The sequence below is a fragment of the Silurus aristotelis genome (assembly GCF_946808225.1).
Source record: "Silurus aristotelis genome assembly, chromosome: 6".
In the NCBI taxonomy this organism is placed as follows: domain Eukaryota; kingdom Metazoa; phylum Chordata; class Actinopteri; order Siluriformes; family Siluridae; genus Silurus; species Silurus aristotelis.
In genome coordinates, this window is record NC_139579.1 from 20,525,868 (window position 1) to 20,549,026 (window position 23,159).

At 39.9% G+C, this 23,159-nt stretch overlaps 2 protein-coding genes across 3 annotated transcripts in view; one reads left to right on the forward strand and one right to left on the reverse strand.

Annotated features, from left to right (window-relative positions):
- LOC310727555 (non-pathogenic pore-forming peptide amoebapore A-like) overlaps window positions 1-3,530 on the reverse strand; it is a 133,172-nt gene extending 129,642 nt beyond the window's left edge. Inside the window, exon 1 of the mRNA XM_083544140.1 lies at window positions 3,524-3,530. The gene's annotated coding sequence lies outside the window, so the exon portion shown is untranslated. The remainder of the gene's footprint in view (window positions 1-3,523) is intronic.
- akap6 (A kinase (PRKA) anchor protein 6) overlaps window positions 1-23,159 on the forward strand; it is a 109,995-nt gene that overhangs the window by 72,183 nt on the left and 14,653 nt on the right. For both annotated transcript variants that reach the window (XM_083544115.1, XM_083544116.1), the window contains exons 10-11: window positions 7,652-7,798; window positions 16,690-17,001. In XM_083544115.1, the coding sequence (XP_083400241.1) occupies window positions 7,652-7,798; window positions 16,690-17,001 (459 nt within the window). The remainder of the gene's footprint in view (window positions 1-7,651; window positions 7,799-16,689; window positions 17,002-23,159) is intronic.

The following is a 23,159-nucleotide window of genomic DNA, read 5'->3' on the forward strand; positions in this document are numbered from 1 at the left end:
AGTATGAAGCAGCACTGAAAGATAAAAAAGTCCAACATTTTTAGAATATGTTTCATGTATTAAAATTTCCTGGTGATTGTGGGATTCAAACTTACAACCTTCTGATCGACCTCTGTTTAATATTACTTGCCACATGATATGTGCTGTTTACATTTATAAATTCTGAAGTCGACTACATATTTCTCTTCACCCCAGTCCCATCCGCTTTTCTTTTACTTTTTCAGTCTCGGTCTTTCTAAAAGTGTATTTCCCAGTAGCTAGGCAGTAGGGCATTGGTATTAGCATGTTTGCCTTGAAGAAAGCACTATGGGGCTTTGGGAAAGTTTACTCATATGAGTTGAAAGCAGTGAGGGGCAGGGGGGGGTGGCGCTCTAATTGTGAGCAAATACTCCCATGGCTTTGAGGCAGTGAAGAAGAGAAAGTAAGAAAGCGAGGAATGAGAGAGAGAGAGAGAGAGAGAGAGAGAGAGAGAGAGAGAGAGAGAGAGAGAGAGAGAGAGAGATTAGCTGATTGAGAGAGATAGACAGAGGATGAAACAGAACATGCAATCCTGCACGGCTGCTTTTTACCCCGTAGTTTCTGTGATTCTAGTCAAATTTTCAGTTCGATAGATGTCATAAAGGCATTTTAGTGCACTGATGTAATGCTGGCTTTGTGCGGATGGAGCTGTAGCGAATGGCAGACTGAGAGCTGTGTTGTTGTCTTCCTCTCCTGTTGTTTTACTGGCTTTGTTCCAGGATGCTGGACAGGCCTCCACAGCAACGGACAACTCTCCGGGAAAGTGGGAGAGAGCAAAAAAAATCTCACCCAATTTCCACTTGGTGTTCTTTCTTATTGCCGTTTTCTTCTCTTTTCTCTCCCAGTGAAGGCTGTGGAAACAAAGACACACAGTCTCACAGGTGCACACCTTAAAACATGCTCTTTATTAGGAACATCTATACACCTGCAATTATTTTATCAGCCAATCACGTGGACATTGCGTCATTGTCTGAATTAAACAGGCTGGTTTGAATGTTTTAAAAACTGCAGAACTGAATCTCAAATTTTACATGCAGCTGTAGAATTTACAGAATAGTGAGAAAAACACACACACAAAAAAACAAACATTTAGTGAACAGTTAAAATGGCCAGACTGATCTGGGTTAACAGGAAGGCTTCAGTAACTAATCTAACTTCTCTTTACAACCCTGGTGAGTAGAAAAACAGAATGCACAACATCAGAAAACTGAATTGGGTCACGATCAGATAAAGCAAAAAGAGAAAACTAAAGTTGCAGCATTCACAGATCAGAAAACCATTGCCTGCTTTTGTGTCATTGACATGTATCAGCATATGAATATGCATTGCACTGTGGCCACATTTTTGGTCATTTAAATAACTGCATGAATAAATGCATGCCTGTTTAAGTGGCTGATGAATGTACACTATATGAAAAACAGTTTGTGAACACCTGACCATAAGTTTCGAATATGATTTATGAACATCCAAATACAAATTTAGTCCCCGTTTGCTGTAACAATAACCTCCGTTCTTCTGTGAAGATGTTCCACTAGATTTTGGAGAGTTTGGCATATACATTTGTGCTCATTCAGCCATAAAGTCACGTACTGCTGTAGGTTGAGGAGGTCTGGGGTGTATTCAGCATTCCAGTTCATTGCAAATATATTTAACAGGGGTGACGTCAGATCTTTATAGCAGGCCACTCAAGATCTTCTACTCCAACTCATGTAAACGATATCTTCTTGGAGCTGACTTTGTGTACAGGGGCATTGTCATGCTGGAACAAATTTAAATCTCTAATTTTAAGTGAAGGGAAGGTTTGATCCTACCTCCTCCAAAGACAACGTTTAGAATTTGTGTGCCTTCAACTTTGGTAACAGTTTGGGGAGGAACCACATTGGCTGTATTTTTTTTTGTCCCAGTACTTGTCCATATAGTGTTTGTGCATATAGTGTGTATATTCATTTATTTTGGTACTATACATTTATTTTTCCAAAATAAAGTTAATAGCAGTGTTGTAACTTTGAGAATACATTTAAATTGTTGGTTCCTATACAGTACTTTAGTTTGACACTAAATCCAGAAACATCAATTTCTACCCTGTAAACAATGTCTTTAATTGGTTTGTATATGAGCTTACAGCATTTCCAAAATGTCTCAGTGGTTTGAATATTAAAATCAAGTCACTATAGTTAAAACCTCTGATTAGTTGTTTCCCAGAAAACAAAATCTAAGAGCATAATATATATTGGTGCTGCTGTGAGAGGATGCAGGAGAACATGCTGGTGTGTGTGTGTGTGTGTGTGTGTGTGTGTGTGTGTGTGTGTGTGTGTGTGTGTGTGTGTGTGTGTGTGTGTGTGTGTGTGTGTGTGTGTGATGTTCCCTTTCTCTGCTGTTGTGGAAAGCCCAAAGGAATTACTGTCTCACCTGCTGTTTCGCGGGAGTCTGGAGAAACAGTTGCTCGGTCCCCAGAGGATCGGAGAGATATAGCATTAAACGAGTGTGCTCCTACCATCATCACATCTCGTGATCTGCCCGTTGCATTCTGCTCTCCCTGCTGTCAGAAATCCTTGGAGAATAGCTGTGGGAAAAAAAGTAATAGAAAACAGACTTTCTTTTTTTTTTTTTTTTTTTTTTTTTTTTTTTTTTATATTTACCTGACTGGGATACTTGTGTACTGTATATTTAGCTATACACTAACGCATCATTATTTGTGTTCTGTTTTTGATAAATAATGGAGAGTATGATGATTAATAATATGACCCGGATGCTTATCAGCTGTAATAGCACATAGCAGGTTACAGACTGTTGGGATTTTGTGCTGAACAGAATTTGTGTTTTTTTTTATTTCTGATTGAATATTGATTCAGATTTTGAGACATAAGTGAATTTAAAGATGCTATTAGATTCATATTACAGATCTGCAAGATTGCTTAGATATCAGAGCATCATTTTTTTAGACACCACGCTTGACCAAGACTCTTCGTTCCTAAAACACACACACACACACACACACACACACACACACACACACACACACACACACACACACACCCTCCTGTCTCCCTTGTGCCCTCTTGCTGCATCTTACCCTCTGCACATTTCAGCACCACAATTAAAGTGAAAGGGCTGTGGTGCGGGGCAGATTTGTAGAATCCAGCTCAGCACCATTCATCACAGCACATTTTACATTGACCTTGACACCCACTTCATTAGAATGAAGATTGTCTAGCATTTAGGTTGCATTGCATTGTTGCACAATCCAGACACAGTGCAAAATTTCTGCTTAGCTTCAGCAGAAGTGAGTTTGTCTGGGTTTATATGCATTTTCTGACTATTTCTTTTTAATTTTCTTATTCTAGATTTTTTTCCCCCAGTGGCTGGTTCAGTTGAGGGGGAAGAATTGTCAAAGCAGAGGAATGGTGGCAGTTTATGAAGAGTTAATGTCCCTGATTGACCGTCTCTTCACTCCAGTAGACTGTGTATTCTTAGTTTTATTAGTTGCTTGTTGATTTATTGTTTTCTGAATTTTTTTTTGCCTTTGATTTTCTTTTTTTTTTTTTTTCTTCTTCTTTTTTTTTTTTTTTTTTTGTACCTTCTATCACACACAATTTAAATTTATCTCTATTATTATCCCATCAGTCAAACACAGACAGGGCAGTTGTGCAGAAAAGGGTTTCCTTGAAAGAAAAAAAAATCTAAAACTACTCTGTACAATAGACATAATTAGAATTCAATTATTAATGAAGGATACTTAAAAAAGATTGTTTCATGATTCCCTATTAGTGAATTTGCTCTTCATTTTAATATTTGTCATTTGATTTATATGGTGGATAATGCATTACGGACTCAATTAACAATGCATAGCCTACGTAATATGATTTGCAGTTGATGCAAATGGAATAAGCGGGGAGAAAAGCGAAGTGATTTTGAAATCCCAAATGTAATTTGTTCGACCGGTAATTTTCCCTGTCTGTACAAAAGGTGACTACTATATATATATATATATATATATATATATATATATATATATATATATATATATATATATATATATATATAATATAATATACTCTCACACAGGGCGTGCATTTATTTACAATTTAAAATTGCTTGAAAGCTAGAATATGTGTCCTCGTCAGTGTTAAGGAATAGCTGAATTTGCAGTGTTTCTTATGGACTCTGGTGCTTAGTGAGCAACAGGAACAGGCCAAATACTCCAGCCTGGCATCATTATTCAGGCTTTAGAGGAGTGTGGAGCAGGGCCCAGGCTGAGGCTTCTCTGCCTGTTAAAACACTGTGCTCTTGGCTGATTGCATTGTTTCCTGTGTTTGTCTGGTGAAGAAAAGTGCCACGCTCACAGTGGAGAGGGGGCAGCGAAAGGCTGGCCACTAAGACTCACTCTAGTCCAATCCCTCCTCCCTGAACCCACAGCTGAGCTCCAGGCCTCGGACCCTGGATAAAAAGCGTCTTTGTTCGCTGCTCAATAGCATTAGGCATGGGCTTCCTATGGGGGTCACCACCAAGCCTCATGCAAAGATGGGAACGGGAAACATAAAATAACAATACATAAATAAATACGTTCCAAAAAAAGAAGAACCGTGACATCAGATATATCCTACATATATATGTAGGATATATCTGATATGTATACGGCGTGCCTCTAACGTGACTTTTAGCAGCAGGAAGTCTAACCAAATTCAGTCATAAAATTCTTTAAATAAAGAAAAACCTCCTCAATCACAGATCAAAGGAGTGTCTAGTGTCTAGTTTTATTTCCTGGCAGTAAATTACACCATCTTAAAAGGCCTAGGGCTCTTGCTGTCACTCTGTGTTTTAACTCATCACTAAGCTGATTGGACATCTTTTGGAAATCTGACCAAAGCATCCGCTTTTAATAGGATGTCTTAAATTCCTGCATCCTCCGTATATATTTTTTTTTGACAGTTTGATGTTCTGATAGAGAGGAGGTGAGTTCCCAGAGTTCCCTGTAGCATTGTGTGCAGTGTATTGGCCTATAACCTCCTAGTCTTTGCACAAGCACTTCTTGTTTCTTGAAAGATGTCATTGTTTATGCAATTTGTTGCTGCAGCTGTGTGTGTGTGTGTGTGTGTGTGTGTGTGTGTGTGTGTGTGTGTGTGTGTGTGTGTTTACAATCCAAAGTTGATTTTGTCTTTGTTGAAATCTCATTTTTGACTAGGTCTGGAAAAGCTGGTGGAAATTCTCCTGGGTCTGAGGTTGACCTCTTAGTGACTGGCCATCTTGTTCTTAAACACAGAAGCGAAAGCGGGATGAAAAAATAGAGGAGCGTTTTTGACTCAGGCCTCAATGTGCGCCTTCTATACCAGTTGTAAAATGGCTTATTCTTCTGGTCACCATGGTGACAATTAACACTGTTGCACAGCCTTTTGTTCCAGGCCGGTTCGGCAGTTTTTTTTTCCACTCTTCTTTTTTTAAGCAAAGCGATTTTTCACTGGAAAAATAGAACAACCAAGCACAGAAGCATGGCAGCAGCCATTTTACATAAACAGTTTAGGAATCACTTCCAAATGGCAGTGCCATGTCTTTAAAAGTGAATATGTGGCTTTTTTTTTTTTTTTACTTCCTGGTCTTTCAGGGCCATGAGTCTCACACATCACTGGGAGGCCTTCATCCCATTTCCATCACTCTTCTCTCCCAAAAACCCCCTTCGTGCCCTCTCTCCCCCTTTCCCTCCCTCTCTCCTTTCCCTTCCCAGTCTACAGCTGAACATCAAGGGTGCTGGCATGACATGAAAAGGGCCTGAACTGATTAAGTAATTATCAGTTTTTCCCAGTTTCTTTTGGGCAGATCTCTATCATGAAAGCATATCAAATTCCACATATTATGCACCTCAGAGTCGATTTATAGCTCATCATCTCCCTGTGTAGTTTCTTACATGATTTTCTGAAATGCTTTTTCTTTTTTTATACTAAACGTTTAATACAGGAGATTCAGTGCATCATCAGAGGGGTCCTAAATTACTTTTTTCCCCTCTTCTCCATAGATTCATTTTCTGGGCAGAAAAACAAGAGCAGTAATGCTTTCTGTTTGATTTAAAGCTACTGTAGTATGCTGAGTGCTTTAAATGCCTGCACTGAGCACGCTGGTGCAAATTCTGTTTGTTGCTCTGACACACCACCTCCACCAATACCACCACCACCACCACCACCATCACCATCCCAACATGTCAGTGTTTGCATAAAGTGATTTAAATACACCCCACATCCACTCAGCTCATAGAATCTTACTTTTGTTGTCTCACCATGTTACAGAGAGTGAACAAAACTTTAATTTAATGGGGAAGATGGATCTAGGAAAACGCATTAAATGAGCTCATGTGTGACTGCATTTTTGCTGACATTTCCAGTCTTTTTATGTTAATATGCCAAGTGAATTAATATTATTATCGCTTGTTGATATTTCATCTATTTAAAAGACTATCTTTGCTGGCTGATTTATTGAATTATTGAATTTGTTAAGGGAAATGGCTGCCATTTCCTCAAACACACCGCACCTATTTCTATTAGATGGTGGCCTCTTTTTTTCGAAAGTGGTATAGATTTGACTATACAGTTGCTCTGCTCCAAGAAGAGAAACTTCTAGGTTTTCTGGTACACACAGGTCTTTTCACAGACTTTTTCTGAAATTATGGTGTGCTATAGCTGTACTTACTGTTTTTTTTGTGTAAATTTATCATGAATTTTACATTTACATATAAATTTTACATATGCATATATTTCAAGCTATGAAACATATAGGGTTTGATTTGTGGGGGTGGTAGTGGTCCTTTCTTTTCTGATTACCTTTCATGGTCAGCTCTGACCTGAGGAAGCCAAACCACTCCCATCGCCTCATTCTTTGCATTCCAATTCACCTCCTTATCCCTTCATCTCATCCTTCACTGCTGTCTCAGTAAATTACGTGACATTTTTTATAATGAAGGCAAAACTATTAAAATCAAAAGTTGCTGTCAACAACAACAACAAAAACTTGGGTAATCCTGTTCACTTTTAAAAGGAGCCGCTTTTTTTTTATTTGCTTTGGTGGCCGCTATTAAAACCTGAAAGGGATGGATGGCTTAAAAAGATGTGTGATAGCGTCTCCATCAAAAAAAACGGCGACAATGAAAAATGAATCTCGGCCCGATGACAACGAGAAGAGAGAAGAAAACAGGGCGCATTTAAATATTTAAATGCGCCTCTTGCCGTAATGATAAATGACAACAGGAATCAAGTAGCTATTGGTGCAGAAAATGAAATAGGGAAGAAAGAGAGAGAAATTAAGGAACAAAAAAAAGGTGCAAAATTTAACAGCGTCAGTTTCAGCCTTTACAGTATGCTTGTCAGCTATTTAACTGAAATATAATTGCTTAAAATCGTATCAAATTTGCAAATTACTGCTTTTAGAGGGCATTAGTGTCCATCCTCTCAGAGTCGCAAATATGCTCTGTAGTCTTCAAAGCTACATATTCATTTGATTTTGGAGGATAGTGTGTCCTGGTTATAGAAAAATAAATCTGTTTCTTGTGTGACTTTGTAGCTTTGTGAGATGACAATGTTGTCTTTTTATCATATGTAGATAATGCCATGACTAGTAAGCTTATTTGTGTATGTGTTTGTTTATTTTGCAGGGAAACCGTGTGGAGATGGCCATGTGGCTCCCAAAGAAAACGCAGCTCCTGGGTTGGGCCGAGAGTCTGCAAAGAAGTAGCATCGAGCTGCCTGATGACTTTGATGAACGCATGGCTGCTCTTAGGGTCAAGTGGGATCAGTTAGAGGTGAGGCTTTATACAATCAATCTGTTCTCACCCCTCTGCCTTGTGGTGTATATTTTGATGCTATTCACATTCAGAAATTACACAAATGGCAAAGTCATGACTCAGCTATTCAGAGGAAGAGCTGAAGATAAATAGTACTAACTACTGCTGGTGGATGTTTTTTATTCCGTCTCATTTCTCAAGCCCCATCTGTAGACTAATTAGCCCACTATATAAAAAGTGCAGATGTTTATGTTTATTATCTTTATAATCAATGTCCTGACTTGTGTGTTGTTATCTTGGTGGGGACAAGCAGAACAGGAATATTTAACATATTCAGTATTTTGTGTGAACTTTTGGCTGGTCCTCATGAGGAAGATAAGAAAAACTGCAGATTTAAATAAATAGAAACAAACAAACAAAAACAAATAAGTCTCTTGTTACTGGTGTTAGAGTAGGGGTTAGATTAAGGTGTTAACAAACCTTTGGGTGTATGTGTGTTTCTCTTTTTGTATGTGTGAATGGTTGGGGCCAGAAAATAGCTTAAAAAATGTACATATGCGCTGAAAGTTTGGTTGCTGGAGTCACAGATTTTTGTTACTTTAATCTGCTTTTATTATGTGAAAGGGAAAGTTTATAGGCCTGTGGTGAGACCTGCGAGAGACAGTGGCATTGAGTAAAAGACAGGAGGTGGAACTGGAAGATGTTGAGGTTTTTGTTGGGAGTGACGATGATGGACAGGATTAGAAATGAGTTTATTAGAGGGACAACGCATGGAGGACGTATTGGAGACAAGGTGAGGGAGGCGAGATTGAGATGGTTTGGACATGTGCAGAGGGGGGACATGGGGTATATCGGTAGGAGAATGCTGAGGATGGAGCCACTAGGAGGGAAGACAGGAAGGTAGTTGGGTTGAAAGAGGCAGATGTAGAGGACATGGGGGTATGGAGAAGGATGATCCGCTGTGGCAACCCCAAATAGGAGAAACCGAAAGAAGAAGAAGAAGAAGAAGAAGAAGAATCTGTTTTTCTTAACACAGTAATTATATCAGTGGAAGAATCTACGCAAGGGTAGTAAAACAAACCTGTGTGTGTCTGTGTGGTTATTTTGGAATATGATCTATTTGTATCACAGTAACACTTAGTCAGGTTAGCGACATTGTCATTATCCGGAAGCCGAAGCATTCGAGCGCCAAATATCCGTTCAGTTCAGCTGCAGCAGTTAGTGTTAATTAAAGCCATATGTAAAAGAATAATCGCTGACAGTTATGCGAAATGGCCACATCCAATCTTTGAAAAAGAGCTGTGGATGTGTGATCGTGCGGACGGTGCGGCGCATGTGTCAGCGACAGGAGCGAGACGGCAGTGGCGCGAGGAGTTCAATCTGAGCGTTTCTTCTCCCTGCGCTGCGCATTACGCCGTCTCAATTGCATATTAAACAAGCCTATCAAGTCAGCCATTGGCATCTGCTGTGCTGACACAAATTGTGAATTAAACGAAATTGATGTCCTCTGTCGCATTTATGAAGACAGACCATTCTCCGAAGTATGCTGCTTATGAAGAATTGATGATTGCATATTGCTCCAGAACAAAATAAAGTGGCAATAAATTCCTGTTTTTGCGCTACTTGACCCTCCAAGGGCATGGATTTCACCACATTTGTCATATGCTGAAAACACTAGCGAGTTTGTCGATTATCAATATTCAGATAAGAAGAGAAGAGACAGAGAGAAAGAGAGAAAGGTAATGAATATCTGAGATATTTCTGTTGCTTGCTAAATATCAGGGCTCTTTTTTGACCTCTCAGCAAAATAGACTTGCATGAATGATCTCCTGTACAGGAATATACTCATCAGACACAAAAAAAATGATTGCTTATCTCTTTGTACTCCTCCTCGTCTCGTTTATTCCTTTCCTATTTTTACATGTTACATTTTTTTCATGGTCTCATCACCTAGATGATGTCAGATATGGGTGCAATTTGGACACACATTCGAGTACGAATTTTGATTCAGCGCTAATGCAGTCCTTTTACACGCGGAACATAGTTCAAATCTGAGTTCCCTCGAGAACGTTTCTCATTATTATATTTGAAAATATACACAACAATGCCAGAGGTGTAAAAAGTAAACTAGAGTTAGCGCAGTGTCACTGTGGCTACTCACTCCCTACCAGAAATAGGATTTGTTTTGCGCATGCATGAAAACCCTAAAGAATCCATAGCACTTGCATTGGTCGCTAACCAGGAAGTGGCAAGCGTCTTACGTTAGCGCTATGGATTCTTTAGCGTTTTCATGCATGTGCAAAACAAATAGGATTTAAAAAATAAATGATTCTTTAGCATTATATGCTGTGTATGTATGAGTATGTATGTAAATATATATGTATATATCCGTACAGTGGCCAGTGTCATTAAGATGTTTTCCAAGACGGGTTCTACTCGGAACAGGCCTCGCAAGAGTCGATCAAAGAAGTTGATTTCTCATGCTGTGCGTCAGGTGCAGAAGTTTGCTTTATAAAACAGACACGAGTGATTCCAGCATTGCGTTAAAGGTTGCAGAAGTGGAAGGTCCACTTGTCAGTGCTCAGACCATTTGCCACACACTGAAACAAGTCAGTTTGCATGGCCTTCGTCCCAGAATTAAGACACTTCTGAAATTGACTCACAAGAAAGCTTACAAACAGTTTGCTGAAGACAACCTGTTCTTTTTATCTTCTTGTTCTTCATCTTTTGGCTGCACTCATTAAGGGTCGCCACAGGGGATCTGTCTCCATACTTCTTCGTCCTCTACATCTGCCTCTTTCAAACCAACTACCTACATGTCTTCCCTCACCACATTCATAAACCTCCTCCTTGACCCTCCTATTTTCCTCCTTCCTAGCAGCTCCACCCTCAGCATTCTTCTACTGATATACCCCAGGTCCCTCCTCTGCAAATGACCATTTCAATCAAACCAAACCATTTCAATCACGATTCCCTCACCTCGTCTCCAAAATGTCCAAAAAGCATTGTCCCTCTAATAAACTAATTTCTAATCCTGTCCATCGTCATCCCATTGAAAATCTTCAGCTCTGCTACCTTTAGCTCCACCTCCTGTCTTTTACTCAATGCCACTGTCTCTAATCCATAGAACATCACAGGTCTCACCACAGTCCTATAAACTTTCCCCCTTCACTCTTGCAGATATTCTTCTATCACAAATCACTCCTGCTACTTCTCTCCACCCACTCCACCCTGCTTGCACTCTTTTCTTCACTTCTCAAACACACTCTCTTTTACTTTGCACTGTTGACCCCAGGTACCTAAACTCATCCACATTCACCACCTCTTCCCCCTGCAACCGCAACACTCAACTGCCCTCCCTCTCATACACACACATGTACTCTGTCTTACACCTACTGACTTTCATTCCCCTTCTCTCCACCGTGTACCTCCACCTATCCAGGCTCTCCTCAACCTGCTCCCTACTCTCACTACAAATCACAATATCGTCCACAAACATCTTGGTCCATGGAGACTCCTGTCTGCCCTCGTCCGTCAACCTGTCCATCACCACTGCAAATAGGAAAGGGCTCAGAGCCGATCCTTTTTGAAGTCCAACCTCCACCTTAAACCAGTCTGTCATTTCTTCACTGCTGTCACATTGGCCTCATACATGTCCTGCACCACCCTCACATACTACTCTGACACACATGACTTCCTGACTTCCAATTCTCTTTCCCATAACTTCATGGTGTGATTGATCAACTTTATTCCTCTGTAGTTACTGCAGGTCTGCAGATCTTGCTTATTCATAAAGCCAGTACCAGCAATCGCCTTCATTTCCTCCTTACTAATCCTATCCACTTCCTTCTTCCATCTCCACATCATCCACCATTCTCTCGCTCATTTTCCTCATTTATCAGCTGCCCAAATTACTCCCTCCACCTTCTCAACACACTCTCCTCTCTAGTTAACACATTTCCATCTCCATCCTTTATTGCTCTAACTTGCAGCACATTCTTCCCAGCTCGGTCCCTCTGCCTGGCCAATCGGTACAAATCCTTTTCTCCTTCCTTAGTGTCCAACTTTACATACAGATCCTCATATGCCTTTTCCTTGGCTTTCGCTACATCCCTCTTTACCTATTTCTGCATCTCCTTGCATTCCTGCATACTTTTCTCATCACTTTGCCGATCCCAATTCTGTTTCAACAAACCTCTTGCTCCTTATGCTTTCCTGCTCTTCATCATTCCACCACATCTCTTTGTCTTCCTTTCTATTTCCAGATGTCACACCAAGAACCTTCCGAGCTGTCTCCCTTATCACTTCTGCAGTAGTTGCCCAATCATCCAGCACCTCTTCACCACCACTTACAGTAGCCCCTGTCTGACCTCTCCCCTGAATCTCACACTACAGTCGTCCTCCTTCAGTTTCCACCATCTTATTCTTTTTTCAGCCTTCACTTTTCTCCTCATTTTCTTCGCCTCCATAGCCATCCTACAGACCACCATCTGATCCTGTCTAGCTACACTGTCCCCTGCCAACCTTACAGTCTCCACTTGCATCTCCTGCATAATATTTGTGTGCCTGTGTGCACCTTCCTTCACTTTTATACATCACCCTATGCTCCTCCTCCTTTTTAAAATAGGTATTTATCACTGCCATTTACATTCTTTTAGCAAAATCTACCACCACCTGCCCTTCCACATTTCTCTCTTGAAGGCCATACCTACCCATCACCTCCTCATCACACCTGTTCCCTTCACCTACTTGGCCATTGAAATCTGCCCCAATCTTTCATTCCTAGGTACATCTTCTACCACATCATCTAACTTACTCCAGAAAATTTCCTTCTCTTCCATCTCACAGCTCACTTGTGGAGCATAAACACTGATGACATCACCCCTTCAACTTCCAGCTGCACGTTCATCAGAAACTCTCTTCACCTACACTACACTCTTACTGTACTCTTCCTTCAGAATTACCCCTACACCATTTCTCACACTATGAAAGAAAAGTATAAATCAACCTCTAATGTTCCTGGCCTTACTCCTCTTCCCCTTGGTCTCCTGATCACACAACATATCTACCTTTCTCATCTCCATCATCTCATCAGCTGACTCTCTCCCTTTACCAGTCATAGTACCCACATTTAAAGTACCAACACGCTTTCCTACACTTCTCATTTCCCTGCTGTCTCTGTAAAAGTCTTCCACCTCTCCTTCCTTTCCTTTGGCCAACAGTAGCCCAATTTCCACTGGTATCCTGTTGGCTAACAATACCTGTGGCGTTCGTTGGTAACCCAGGCCTCGACCGATCCGGTATGAAATTCTGGTTCGTGATTCACATATCCACAGATCTGGCACGTTTTATGATGGATGCCCTTTTTAACGCAATCCTCTCCATTTATTGGGTTGAGGACAACCTGTCCAAGAGCATTGCTGGAACCATGTCCTGTGGTCTAATGAGACTAAGACAAAGGCATCCTCAAGTAAAAGGTGGAGAAGCACCATGTGTCTAACATCCAGCAGCTCTGTGATGTCATTATCAAGTCAAGTCAAGTCAAGTTTATTTGTATAGCGCTTTTCACAACAGACATTGTCTCAAAGCAGCTTTACAGAAAACAACAGTGAAGGTGAATGGTGTGCGTTTGTCCCTGATGAGCAGCCGTGGCGACAGTGGCAAGGAAAAACTCCCTTAGATGATATGAGGAAGAAACCTTGAGAGGAACCAGACTCAAAGGGGAACCCATCCTCATATGGGTGACATCAAAAGTTTGGTCATAAATCTTTCAACAATACAGAACAATTTGTGATCATCATAGATCCAGCATCAGCTTCTCCATGCCAGGGCCTTTAAACACTCGGCATCTACTTCTCCATGATCATCCATAGGTCCATAATCTTCACGAGGTGGGACGTGACTGGAGCTGGCCAAACCTCAGGAAGCCTCGGGATGGGGAGAGAAAGAGAAGCAGTGGAGAGGAATTAGCGTAGCTGCTGTTCATGATATTAACAGCACAAGTTGATAATGTGCATGTGATCAGATGTTCTGGAGCACAAGGTTGTGATGTGATGTGTGTGATGTGTGTTATGTGTAGGCTTTGCTAAAAAGATATGTTTTTAATCTGCACTTAAACTGGGAGAGTGTATCTGAACCCCGAACACTGTCAGGAAGACTATTCCAGAGTTTAGGAGCTAAATGTGAAAATGCTCTACCGCCTTTAGTGGACTTTGCTATTCTAGGAACTACTAGAAGCCCAGAGTTTTGAGATCTCAGGGAGCGTGACGGATTGTAGCGTGTTAAGAGACTGGATAGATACATGGGAGCCAAACCATTTAGTGCTTTATAAGTGAGTAGCAGTAGTTTGTAGTCTATTCGAAACTTAATAGGAAGCCAATGTAGGGACGATAAGATTGGGGTTATATGATCGTATTTTCTTGACCTAGTAAGAACTCTTGCTGCGGCATTCTGAACTAACTGAAGCTTGTTTATTAATGATGCAGGACATCCACCTAGTAATGCATTACAGTAGTCTATTCTAGAGGTCATAAACGCATGGACGAGCTTCTCTGCATCAGATATAGATAACATATTTCTTAGCTTAGAAATATTTCTAAGGTGAAAGAAGGCTGTTTTTGTAACTTGATTGATGTGATTTTTAAAAGATAAGTTGCTGTCTAAAATAACTCCCAGGTCTTTTACCGTTGAACTAGTAGTTACAGAACAACCGTCTAAATGCAGGCTGAGATGCTGGAGCTTCTGTGTACTATTTTTTGGGCCGATGAGCAAAATCTCCGTTTTATCAGAATTTAATAGCAAAAAGTTATGGGTCATCCAATCTCTTATTTCTTCAACACACTCAGTTATGCGAGCTAATTGAGCTGTATCGCCTGGTTTGGATGAAATATATAGCTGGGTATCATCAGCATAACAATGGAAGCTAATTCCATGCCTTCTAATAATATTTCCTAATGGAAGCATGTATATTGTAAAAAGCAGGGGTCCCAGAACTGACCCTTGTGGCACGCCATAATTTACTAGCATTATCCTGGATAGCTCTCCATTTAAATCTAATCTAATTATGAAGGAAGTGGAAGTTTGACATGTTCAATTAGGTTGTACTCACTTTTGTTGCCAGTTATTTTGACAGTAATGTTAGTTTTTTTAGAAGACAGTAAATCTGTACTGCTATAAAAGCTGTGCATTGACTACTTTAAAATATATCGAAGTTTCATACCATTAGTATTGTCCCTTGAGGGGGGGGTGTGTGTGTGTGTGTGTGTGTGTGTGTGTGTGTGTGTGTGTGTGTGTGTGTATACATTTGTTTATTTGTTTGCTTATTAATTTATAAAGACAAGCCCCAAGATGTAATAATGCCATTGACAGGTCAATTATGTTTATATTCATATGTACATCACTGATATAGCTTGAAAAAAGTGTCCCTAAATGTCCTGTTTCAGAAATGTTTATAAAGTTGCCCTTGCAAATGTGTAATATTTGATGCCAGTCTGCTTTTATGAAGCTCATTTTGAATTTAAAGGTTGTTGTATTGGCTATTTGACTTTACATCTTAAATTGTTTACATGGAAAAGCAAACAGCAGACAACACCAAACTGTAGAATTTGCACTATGGTTTTTTTTACATTGTAAGGTTTGGGTCAAAAGAGGCTCATGTGTAATACACTTATACATTTGGAGGCTGAGTACAGGTTGCAGGCTAAACACAGTGTATGCAATTGATCCCACAGAGCCCTCAATCTTCCAATTAGTGCGAATTTCTAGAAATAGAAGGTCGTGAGTGTGTCATGACGGGGATCTCACCATTATATCCGGATCAATCATCACTTTTTGGATATTTTTCTTCTGGGCCACATTGCTGGCTTGTAAAATGAGCAGATTTTATCTAAGACCAAACTTTAAGTCTGCTTGTGGGAAAATAACCTCTGTAACACCTTAGATCTCTTTTGGTGTGAACGAGCCCATTCTCACACAACCTCTAAAACAGCTTGCTCTGTTGATGTCCATTGTCTTAGCATTAACGATGCATGGGGATGAGAGGAGCACAGATGTGTTAATAAAGTGGCGAGCAGGGAGGGGGCTCAGGGGGGAACCTGGCCAGAACTGAGAGCTTAATTGATGCTGCATGCTGAAATAGCCACTTCAATGCTGAGTCATAATCACATTTGTTTCCATTACAGCTTTCTTACACACAGCACACACAAAGAAAGGACAATTACACCGCCTGTGTGTGTATTAATTGGATAATGGAGTGTTTTGTGCTCACAGTTGCTGTCTCAGTGTTCAACCTGCAACCTGCCCTCGGTCTACAAAAGTACATTTGTCAGACAGATGGGAGAAGAGCTGCACACTCGCCGTACACCAGCACATACACAGTCACATGGATTTTCAGGCGTACACACACACACACACACAGGGTACAGCATGGATCCCTCTCTCACTGTCAGTGGGAGAAAATTGTTCAGTGAGCCCATTTCAAAAATCATTGGTGTGTGTTTTTGTGGTTGATTGTTTACTATTCAACAAGCATTTCAATGTCTCTCTAAAATGTCACTTTGCGCGATGAAATTTTAACGTGCTGCTGAAACGAAACTCTCTTATCCAGTGCATATGGCACTTTGGTAATAGCTTTGCAGTCTTTCTAAATTACTTCTAAATATCTTAATTCGATCCAAGTAAATTAGAGTTAATTAAAGTGTTATCTCGTGAAAAGGCAATTCATTCGATTCTAGTTAAAGTGTTTAGGTGGAACAAGTTATCCCTTTGATCAAAATGAGGTTGTGTATTTTTTTTTTTCTTTTTCGAACAAACCAATCGGTATAACACGGAAACCAGAATGGAATCATATTGCGTGTGCAGATTTGTGTGTGGCATGTTATTCAGTCAAATATATGTTTGTGTTTCTGCAGAAGAGCCTAGGAGAAAACGTGGCAGTACGTCCGGTTGAGCAAGGTACCCGTGGACTGCTCTCGCCAGGCACCAGCAGCATGGTCACTCAGCTGGAGCTCAAGATCAAAGAGCTGAAGAGCTGGCTCAGAGAAACCGAGCTCTTCATCTTTAACCTAAACCTTTGTGAGGATGCGCGGCATCACGGCCATGCAGACGCCTCCTGCGATGCCCATCAAGCCCCGTTGCCAGACCCACAACACGACCCACAACCAAACCATGACCAAGATTTGCAAGCAGAGCGACAAGCTGTCAAGCAGCTGGAGCGCTTCAAGGTAAGAGCTGTAGAGAGAAACAGATTAGAGCAACCCCGCTGAGATCTTATCAGGAGGTCTTTACTGCCACCGAACTGGTCATGCCCTGTTACTACAGACATTGGCTCCACAGGAGACTGCTGTTAAGCTGAAATAGGCCTTCCACCTCATCACACAGACCTCCTCTGCCTAGATGGACAGACTGTATTTAAGTACCACCAAAGCAGAACTGATATCTTTCTTTTTTGGTTTCTTTGTTCCATGTGTTTTAGCTAGAACATCCCCGTGTCAAGGCTGCAGTCACAGCACAGAGTGCACGTTAGAAATGAAATCAAGTACAGCAATGTTGACGCAGATAACCTGTTCTGCAAACTGGAGTGTGCCATGTGAGCTTCTGTAATAAATGCAGGGCAAAAGCACTCGTCAGAGCTCTGACTGAAAATCTATAGGAAATAATTATTTGAGTTAAAATGCTGAGGAACAGCGAGGGGGAATTAATCAAGCCATGTCAAAACACAGGTAGTGGAGTTGATTACATTCCCCCTGCTGAGTGACAAACATAAGAGAAGAAAACTTTTATATATATATATATATATATATATATATATATATATATATATATATATATATATATATATATATATATACGGCAGGGGTAAAATGAGCAGGGGCAGAAATAGTGGCTCCAGAACGAAGAGTTTGCCTGTGATAAAATGCCGCACAGCAAAGGAGGCATGCATTGATTTTTTTTTTTCCCCCAGAGTGGAGTTTTAAAAACAATAATAATAATAATATCAATGCTGCAACTGGAAATATTGATAAGTTCAGTTTCTACAGACGTGCTGTTGCACTAAAGTAGATGAATGAACATTAAATAGGAGAATGGAGGGCATTTAATGATGCCATATCTGTTCTTTCAGCTTGGCAGTATGAATGAGTTAAATAGGCAGAGTTGGCATGATTGCTGAGAAGTTGAAAGGCAGCAGCAGGAGAGCTTAGATCCACACTGCAATAGAGCCACTGTTCTCCGAGCCATCACAACTGAGAGCGAGAAAGAAAGCGAGAGGGGGTGAAGAGAGCTGCACTGACGACCATACTTACCCCCATTTCCATGCCAGCCAAAGCAACAGGCTTTCATCATGTTAGAAATGAGCTACAGTTCTAGACAACACTTGACCATTAGATTGTGCCAATAGGCCAGAAACAGCGCAATCAATGAAGTTAATTCAGGCTTGAGCTTCTTCAAAGCAGTGCGTCTTATGCTGACCTGATCATCGTCTGTGATCATTCTCTCTCATCATGACAGTTTGACATAAAGGGCTGCAGGAGGAACTTGTGAAACTCTTCCACCCTGTATATTCATTTTATATACAGTATATATGTATGTGTGTGTGCGTGCATGTGCTAAATTAAGCTATACTTTGTGGCCAAAAGTTTGTGGGCACATATATGTACGTGCTGTTGGAATGAGATCCACTCTTGTGGAAATGCTTGCCACTAGATTATGTAGCATGGTTGTGCGGATTTGTTTATTCGGCCAAGAGCAGTTGTAGGCTCTGTGAAGATCATTTTCACTTGAGCATTTTAAAAGTAGCTTGCAAGCTGAAATGTTCTGTGCACCTCTGCTGTAAAGGCCACTTTAAACCTTTCCTTCTAAAATACAGCAAGTCATATTTTCATAGACATTGCTTTGTGCACAGGTGCATTGTCATGCTAGATTAGGTTTAATCACTTTAAGTTCATTAAAGGGAATGGTCAGAATACCTAGACACTCTATAGAATTGCATGCCTTCATCTTTGGTCATGTAATGTATCCCATGAAGATTTGTCATCTGTCTATAGCTAAGACATGTCCTAGTGCAGTGGTCCCCAACCTTTTTTGCGCCACTGACCAGATTAATGTCGGACAATATTTTCATGGACTTTAAGGTGTGGCGGATAAATACAACAAAATAAAACGATACGACTGGCAAAAAAATGGTATTTTCTAAATATAATTCAAAACGTGAATCCACTGTGTTGTTTTTTGTTAATTTTGCTAGCTTGCGGGTTTTAATTTAGCGGTAATATATTATGTGTTAGCGGCCGGAGCAGCCCCTTTAAGAAGGTAGAGGATGGAGGTAAGACATGTGACCGAGGCATCATCACATGCATCAAGAGTGAGTCATAGACAAATGTGGCGGAGAGAATCCGGTAATTTTCCAAATAAAACATTGTTTAGAATCAGATAATAAATAAAACGGAAATAATGTGTTATGTATTCTTTCTGTGCGGCCCGGTACCAATTGACCCACGGACCGGTGCCGGTTCGTGGCCCGGGGGTTGGGGACCACTGTCCTAGTGTATCAGTATATGCAAGTCCTAATGAACTATGTGTACAGAAGGATGAGATTGACTGACTGGCTTTTGGGAGAGAGATTTTCAAATGACACGTCGTTGCACCTTAATCCTTTCTGTGTATAACATTTCCTGTCTAGTAGAGGGATATAACTATAGCATTCCAGCTTCAGGGCATTATGGATTAAGTATTACGCTCATTAAATCTGTGTTAATAATACGTGCTACTAAAGATCACTGTACTCATCACAGTGTCACAGCATCTCCCATTTCGCCTGATCAGTGTCACTGTGAAAGATAGAAAGCTTTGTGTTATGCTAATGTCCTCGGCATAGTTAATGCAGATTTCATATCATTTCATGCTAATAACATTAGTCATTTCTTATCAGCAGCTTTATATACCGGCTGTCTGACATTCTAAAGAGGGATGTCTTAAAAAGGAAGTTTAAGCCCTTTTATGTAATGTATTCAAATGTCCTGTGTAATTGTTCCACCTGCTTTATAAGAAAATTACTGTTACTGCTAGAGCCAAACTAGAGTTCAATAAACTACCTGTGATCTTTTTTGCTTTACGTGCAGCACATTATTGCAAGCTTCATTTTACTGGGTAAAGCACCACATTTAGCCACAAGGTTGTAATTTTGGAGGAAGAACTAGTTTTAGTGTTGCTCAGGTCACTGCATGAACACTCACAGCCAACAAACGTTTAATCTCATTCCTAACTTACAGAATGTACCACTATATATTGGAATATACACACATTATATACACTATATGGACAAAAGTATTGGGACATCTGACTTTTATAGCTATATGCAGTTTTTCCAAACTGTTGATTTGGATGTTTTTGCTAGCAGTACAATTACATTTTTCCTTCACCTGAACTAGGAGACTCAATCCTGTTCCAGCATGACAATGCCCCTGTGCATAAAGCCGGCTCCATGAAGATATGCTTTACATAGGTGGGAGTGAAAGATCTTCACTGGATTGCTATAGAGTTCTGACCCCAATCCTACTGGGATGAATTGGAACGCCCCATGCACTGAAAACATCATCCCAGTAGAGTGGAGGTTATTGTAACAGCAAATGGGGACTAAATGTGGGATGGGATGTTCAAAAAACACATGAATTTTCTGGTGTCCGCAAACTTTTGCATATATAGTGGTTTAACATACAAAGAAAGAAAAATAACTTTTATTTGATGTTTATTAAAACTGATAGTCCTGAACAATAAATTGCAATGAGTTGAGGCTTACAGTGCAGTGTGTCAGTTAACCACCAGACATAACATGCATGTTATTAGAAAATGATCAAGCTGTTTGGGCTTTAGGTCATGCTAAAATCAATGTTGAGGTGACACAGTATGTTTTGGATGATTTTGATGTGTTACTAAGTGCTTTTAAAAGTAGGCGAATTAAAATCTTTGAATTACATTAACATACTTAATTTTCACTCAGTGTATTGCATATAATTCTATATATCTGTATATGTACCTGCCATATTACAAAGTCGATTCCAAAAAAGGTGGGACACTTGTTAATAAAACCAGAATGCAATGATGTGGAAGTTTCAAATTTCAATATTTTATTCAGAATACAACATATATGACAAAATAAAATGTTTAAACTAAGAAAATTTATCATTTTTAGGGAAAAAAATGTTGATTTTAAATTTCATGGCCTCAACACATCTCAAAAAAGTTGGGACAATGCCATGTTTACCACTGTATTGCCCTCTTTTTTTTTTTTTTTTTTCTGTTATAAAAATAGTCTGCAAACATCTGGGGACTTAGGAGACAAGTTGCTCAAGTTTAGGAATGTTGTCCCATTCTTGTCTAATACAGGCTTCTAGTTGCTCAACTGTCTTAGGTCTTCTTTGTCGCATCTTCCTCTTTATGATGCGCCAAATGTTTTCTATGGATGAAAGATCTGGACTGCAGGCTGGCCATTTCAGTACCTGGATCCTTCTTCAACGCAGCCATGATGTTGTAATTGATGCAGTATGTGTTCTGGCATTGTCATGTTGGAAAATGCAAGGTCTTCCCTGAAAGAAACGACGTCTGGATGGGAGCATTAGTTGTTCTAGAACTTGAATATACCTTTCAGCATTGATGTTGCCTTTCCAGATGTGTAAGCTGCCCATTCCACACGCACTCATGCAACCCCATACCCTCAGAGATGCAGGCTTCTAAACTGAGCGCTGATAACAACTTGGGTTGTCCTTCTCCTCTTTAGTCCGGATGACATGGTGTCCCAGTTTTGAAAAAGGACTTAAAATTTTGATTCGTCTGGCCACAGTCCATTTTAAATGAGCCTTGGCCCAGAGAAAACACCTGCGCTTCTGGATCATGTTTAGATATGGCTTCTTTTTTGACCTATAGAGTTTTAGCCGGCAACGGCGAATGGCACGGTGGATTGTGTTCACCGACAATGTTTTCTGGAAGTATTCCTGAGGCCATGTTGTGATTTCCATTACAGTAGCATTCTTGTATGTGATGCAGTGCCGTCTAAGGGCCCGAAGATCACGGGCATCCGGTATGGTTTTCCGGCCTTGACCCTTACGCACAGAGATTGTTCCAGATTCTCTGAAACTTTGGATGATATTATGCACTGTAGATGATGATAACTTCAAACTCTTTGCAATCTTTCTCTGAGAAACTCCTTTCTGATATTGATCCACTATTTTTCACCACAGCATTGGGGGAATTGGTGATCCTCTGCCCTCTGGCATGACATTTCAAAATGTCTCACTTTCAACATTTGATATGTTTTCTACATTCTATTGTGAATAAAATATAAGTTTATGAGATTTATAAATGATTGCATTCCTTTTTTATTCACAATTTGTACAGTGTCCCAAATTTTGGGGATTGGGTTTGTTTATAATTTGCATGACTTATCAAATAGGATTTGCATACCATGGACATGACCATTGTTTAGTGAGCTAGATTGTTAAAAGGTGATTACTTATATAACGAAAAGTAAGTTTAGCATGCTGTATGTTAAAGCCTCTCATCAAGCAATGTGCTGGTAGTGAAGTGACTTGAAATTGGATATGACTTTAACCCTGCACTATTGGTTATGTTCTATTCAGGACAAAAAGAGCTATACATTCTTTTAGCTTTTACTGTGGCTGGCTTTTCATTCATCAAAAATACTGACTGGTCTATTGGGTGCTATTCTTTTGTTTTCAGTTTATAGTCTCACCACTTAATGCGGTAGTAGTGTAATTACGTTATGCAGAAAGTAATGAGTGAAGTAATCCAATTACTGTTAAAAAAGTAATTAGTTTTTCAGATAGATTAATGGATTTCTTTGAATAGCTTCCTCAGTCCTAAATAAATACTTTGTTAAAAAAAAAAAAAAAAAAAAAAGAAAAAATGTGGCACTGAAGAAAATGACACTAAGATATTCGTTTAAAGATACATTTCTAAAAAGGATATTTGGGGGGGGGGGGGGGGGAATCAACCAAATGCTGTTTTCTATAGCTAACTTTAAAACTTGTATATTTGAATAACATGTAAGTATAAGGTCCACCACTATAATATAAGTAATATGCAAATACAATACAAATATACAAATACAAATGATAAAAATGTAGCCTTTGTTTTTGTTTTTTTTGGCCATCTTTTTTTAGTACTAATTATTCAGTTCACGTAGACCATTTAAATAGCTTTCTAAGTAACTTTGTGTGGGGTTCGTACTAAATCTAAAGTTTAATCTCTGTTGTATTGTCAGTCTGATTTCATCTCTTTCTATCCCATCGCTCCTGATCAGAAGAGTGCAGCCACAGCTCTAGGCCTCATCCTGTGGGCCTCGGTTCAGCTAATGAAATGTGACAGT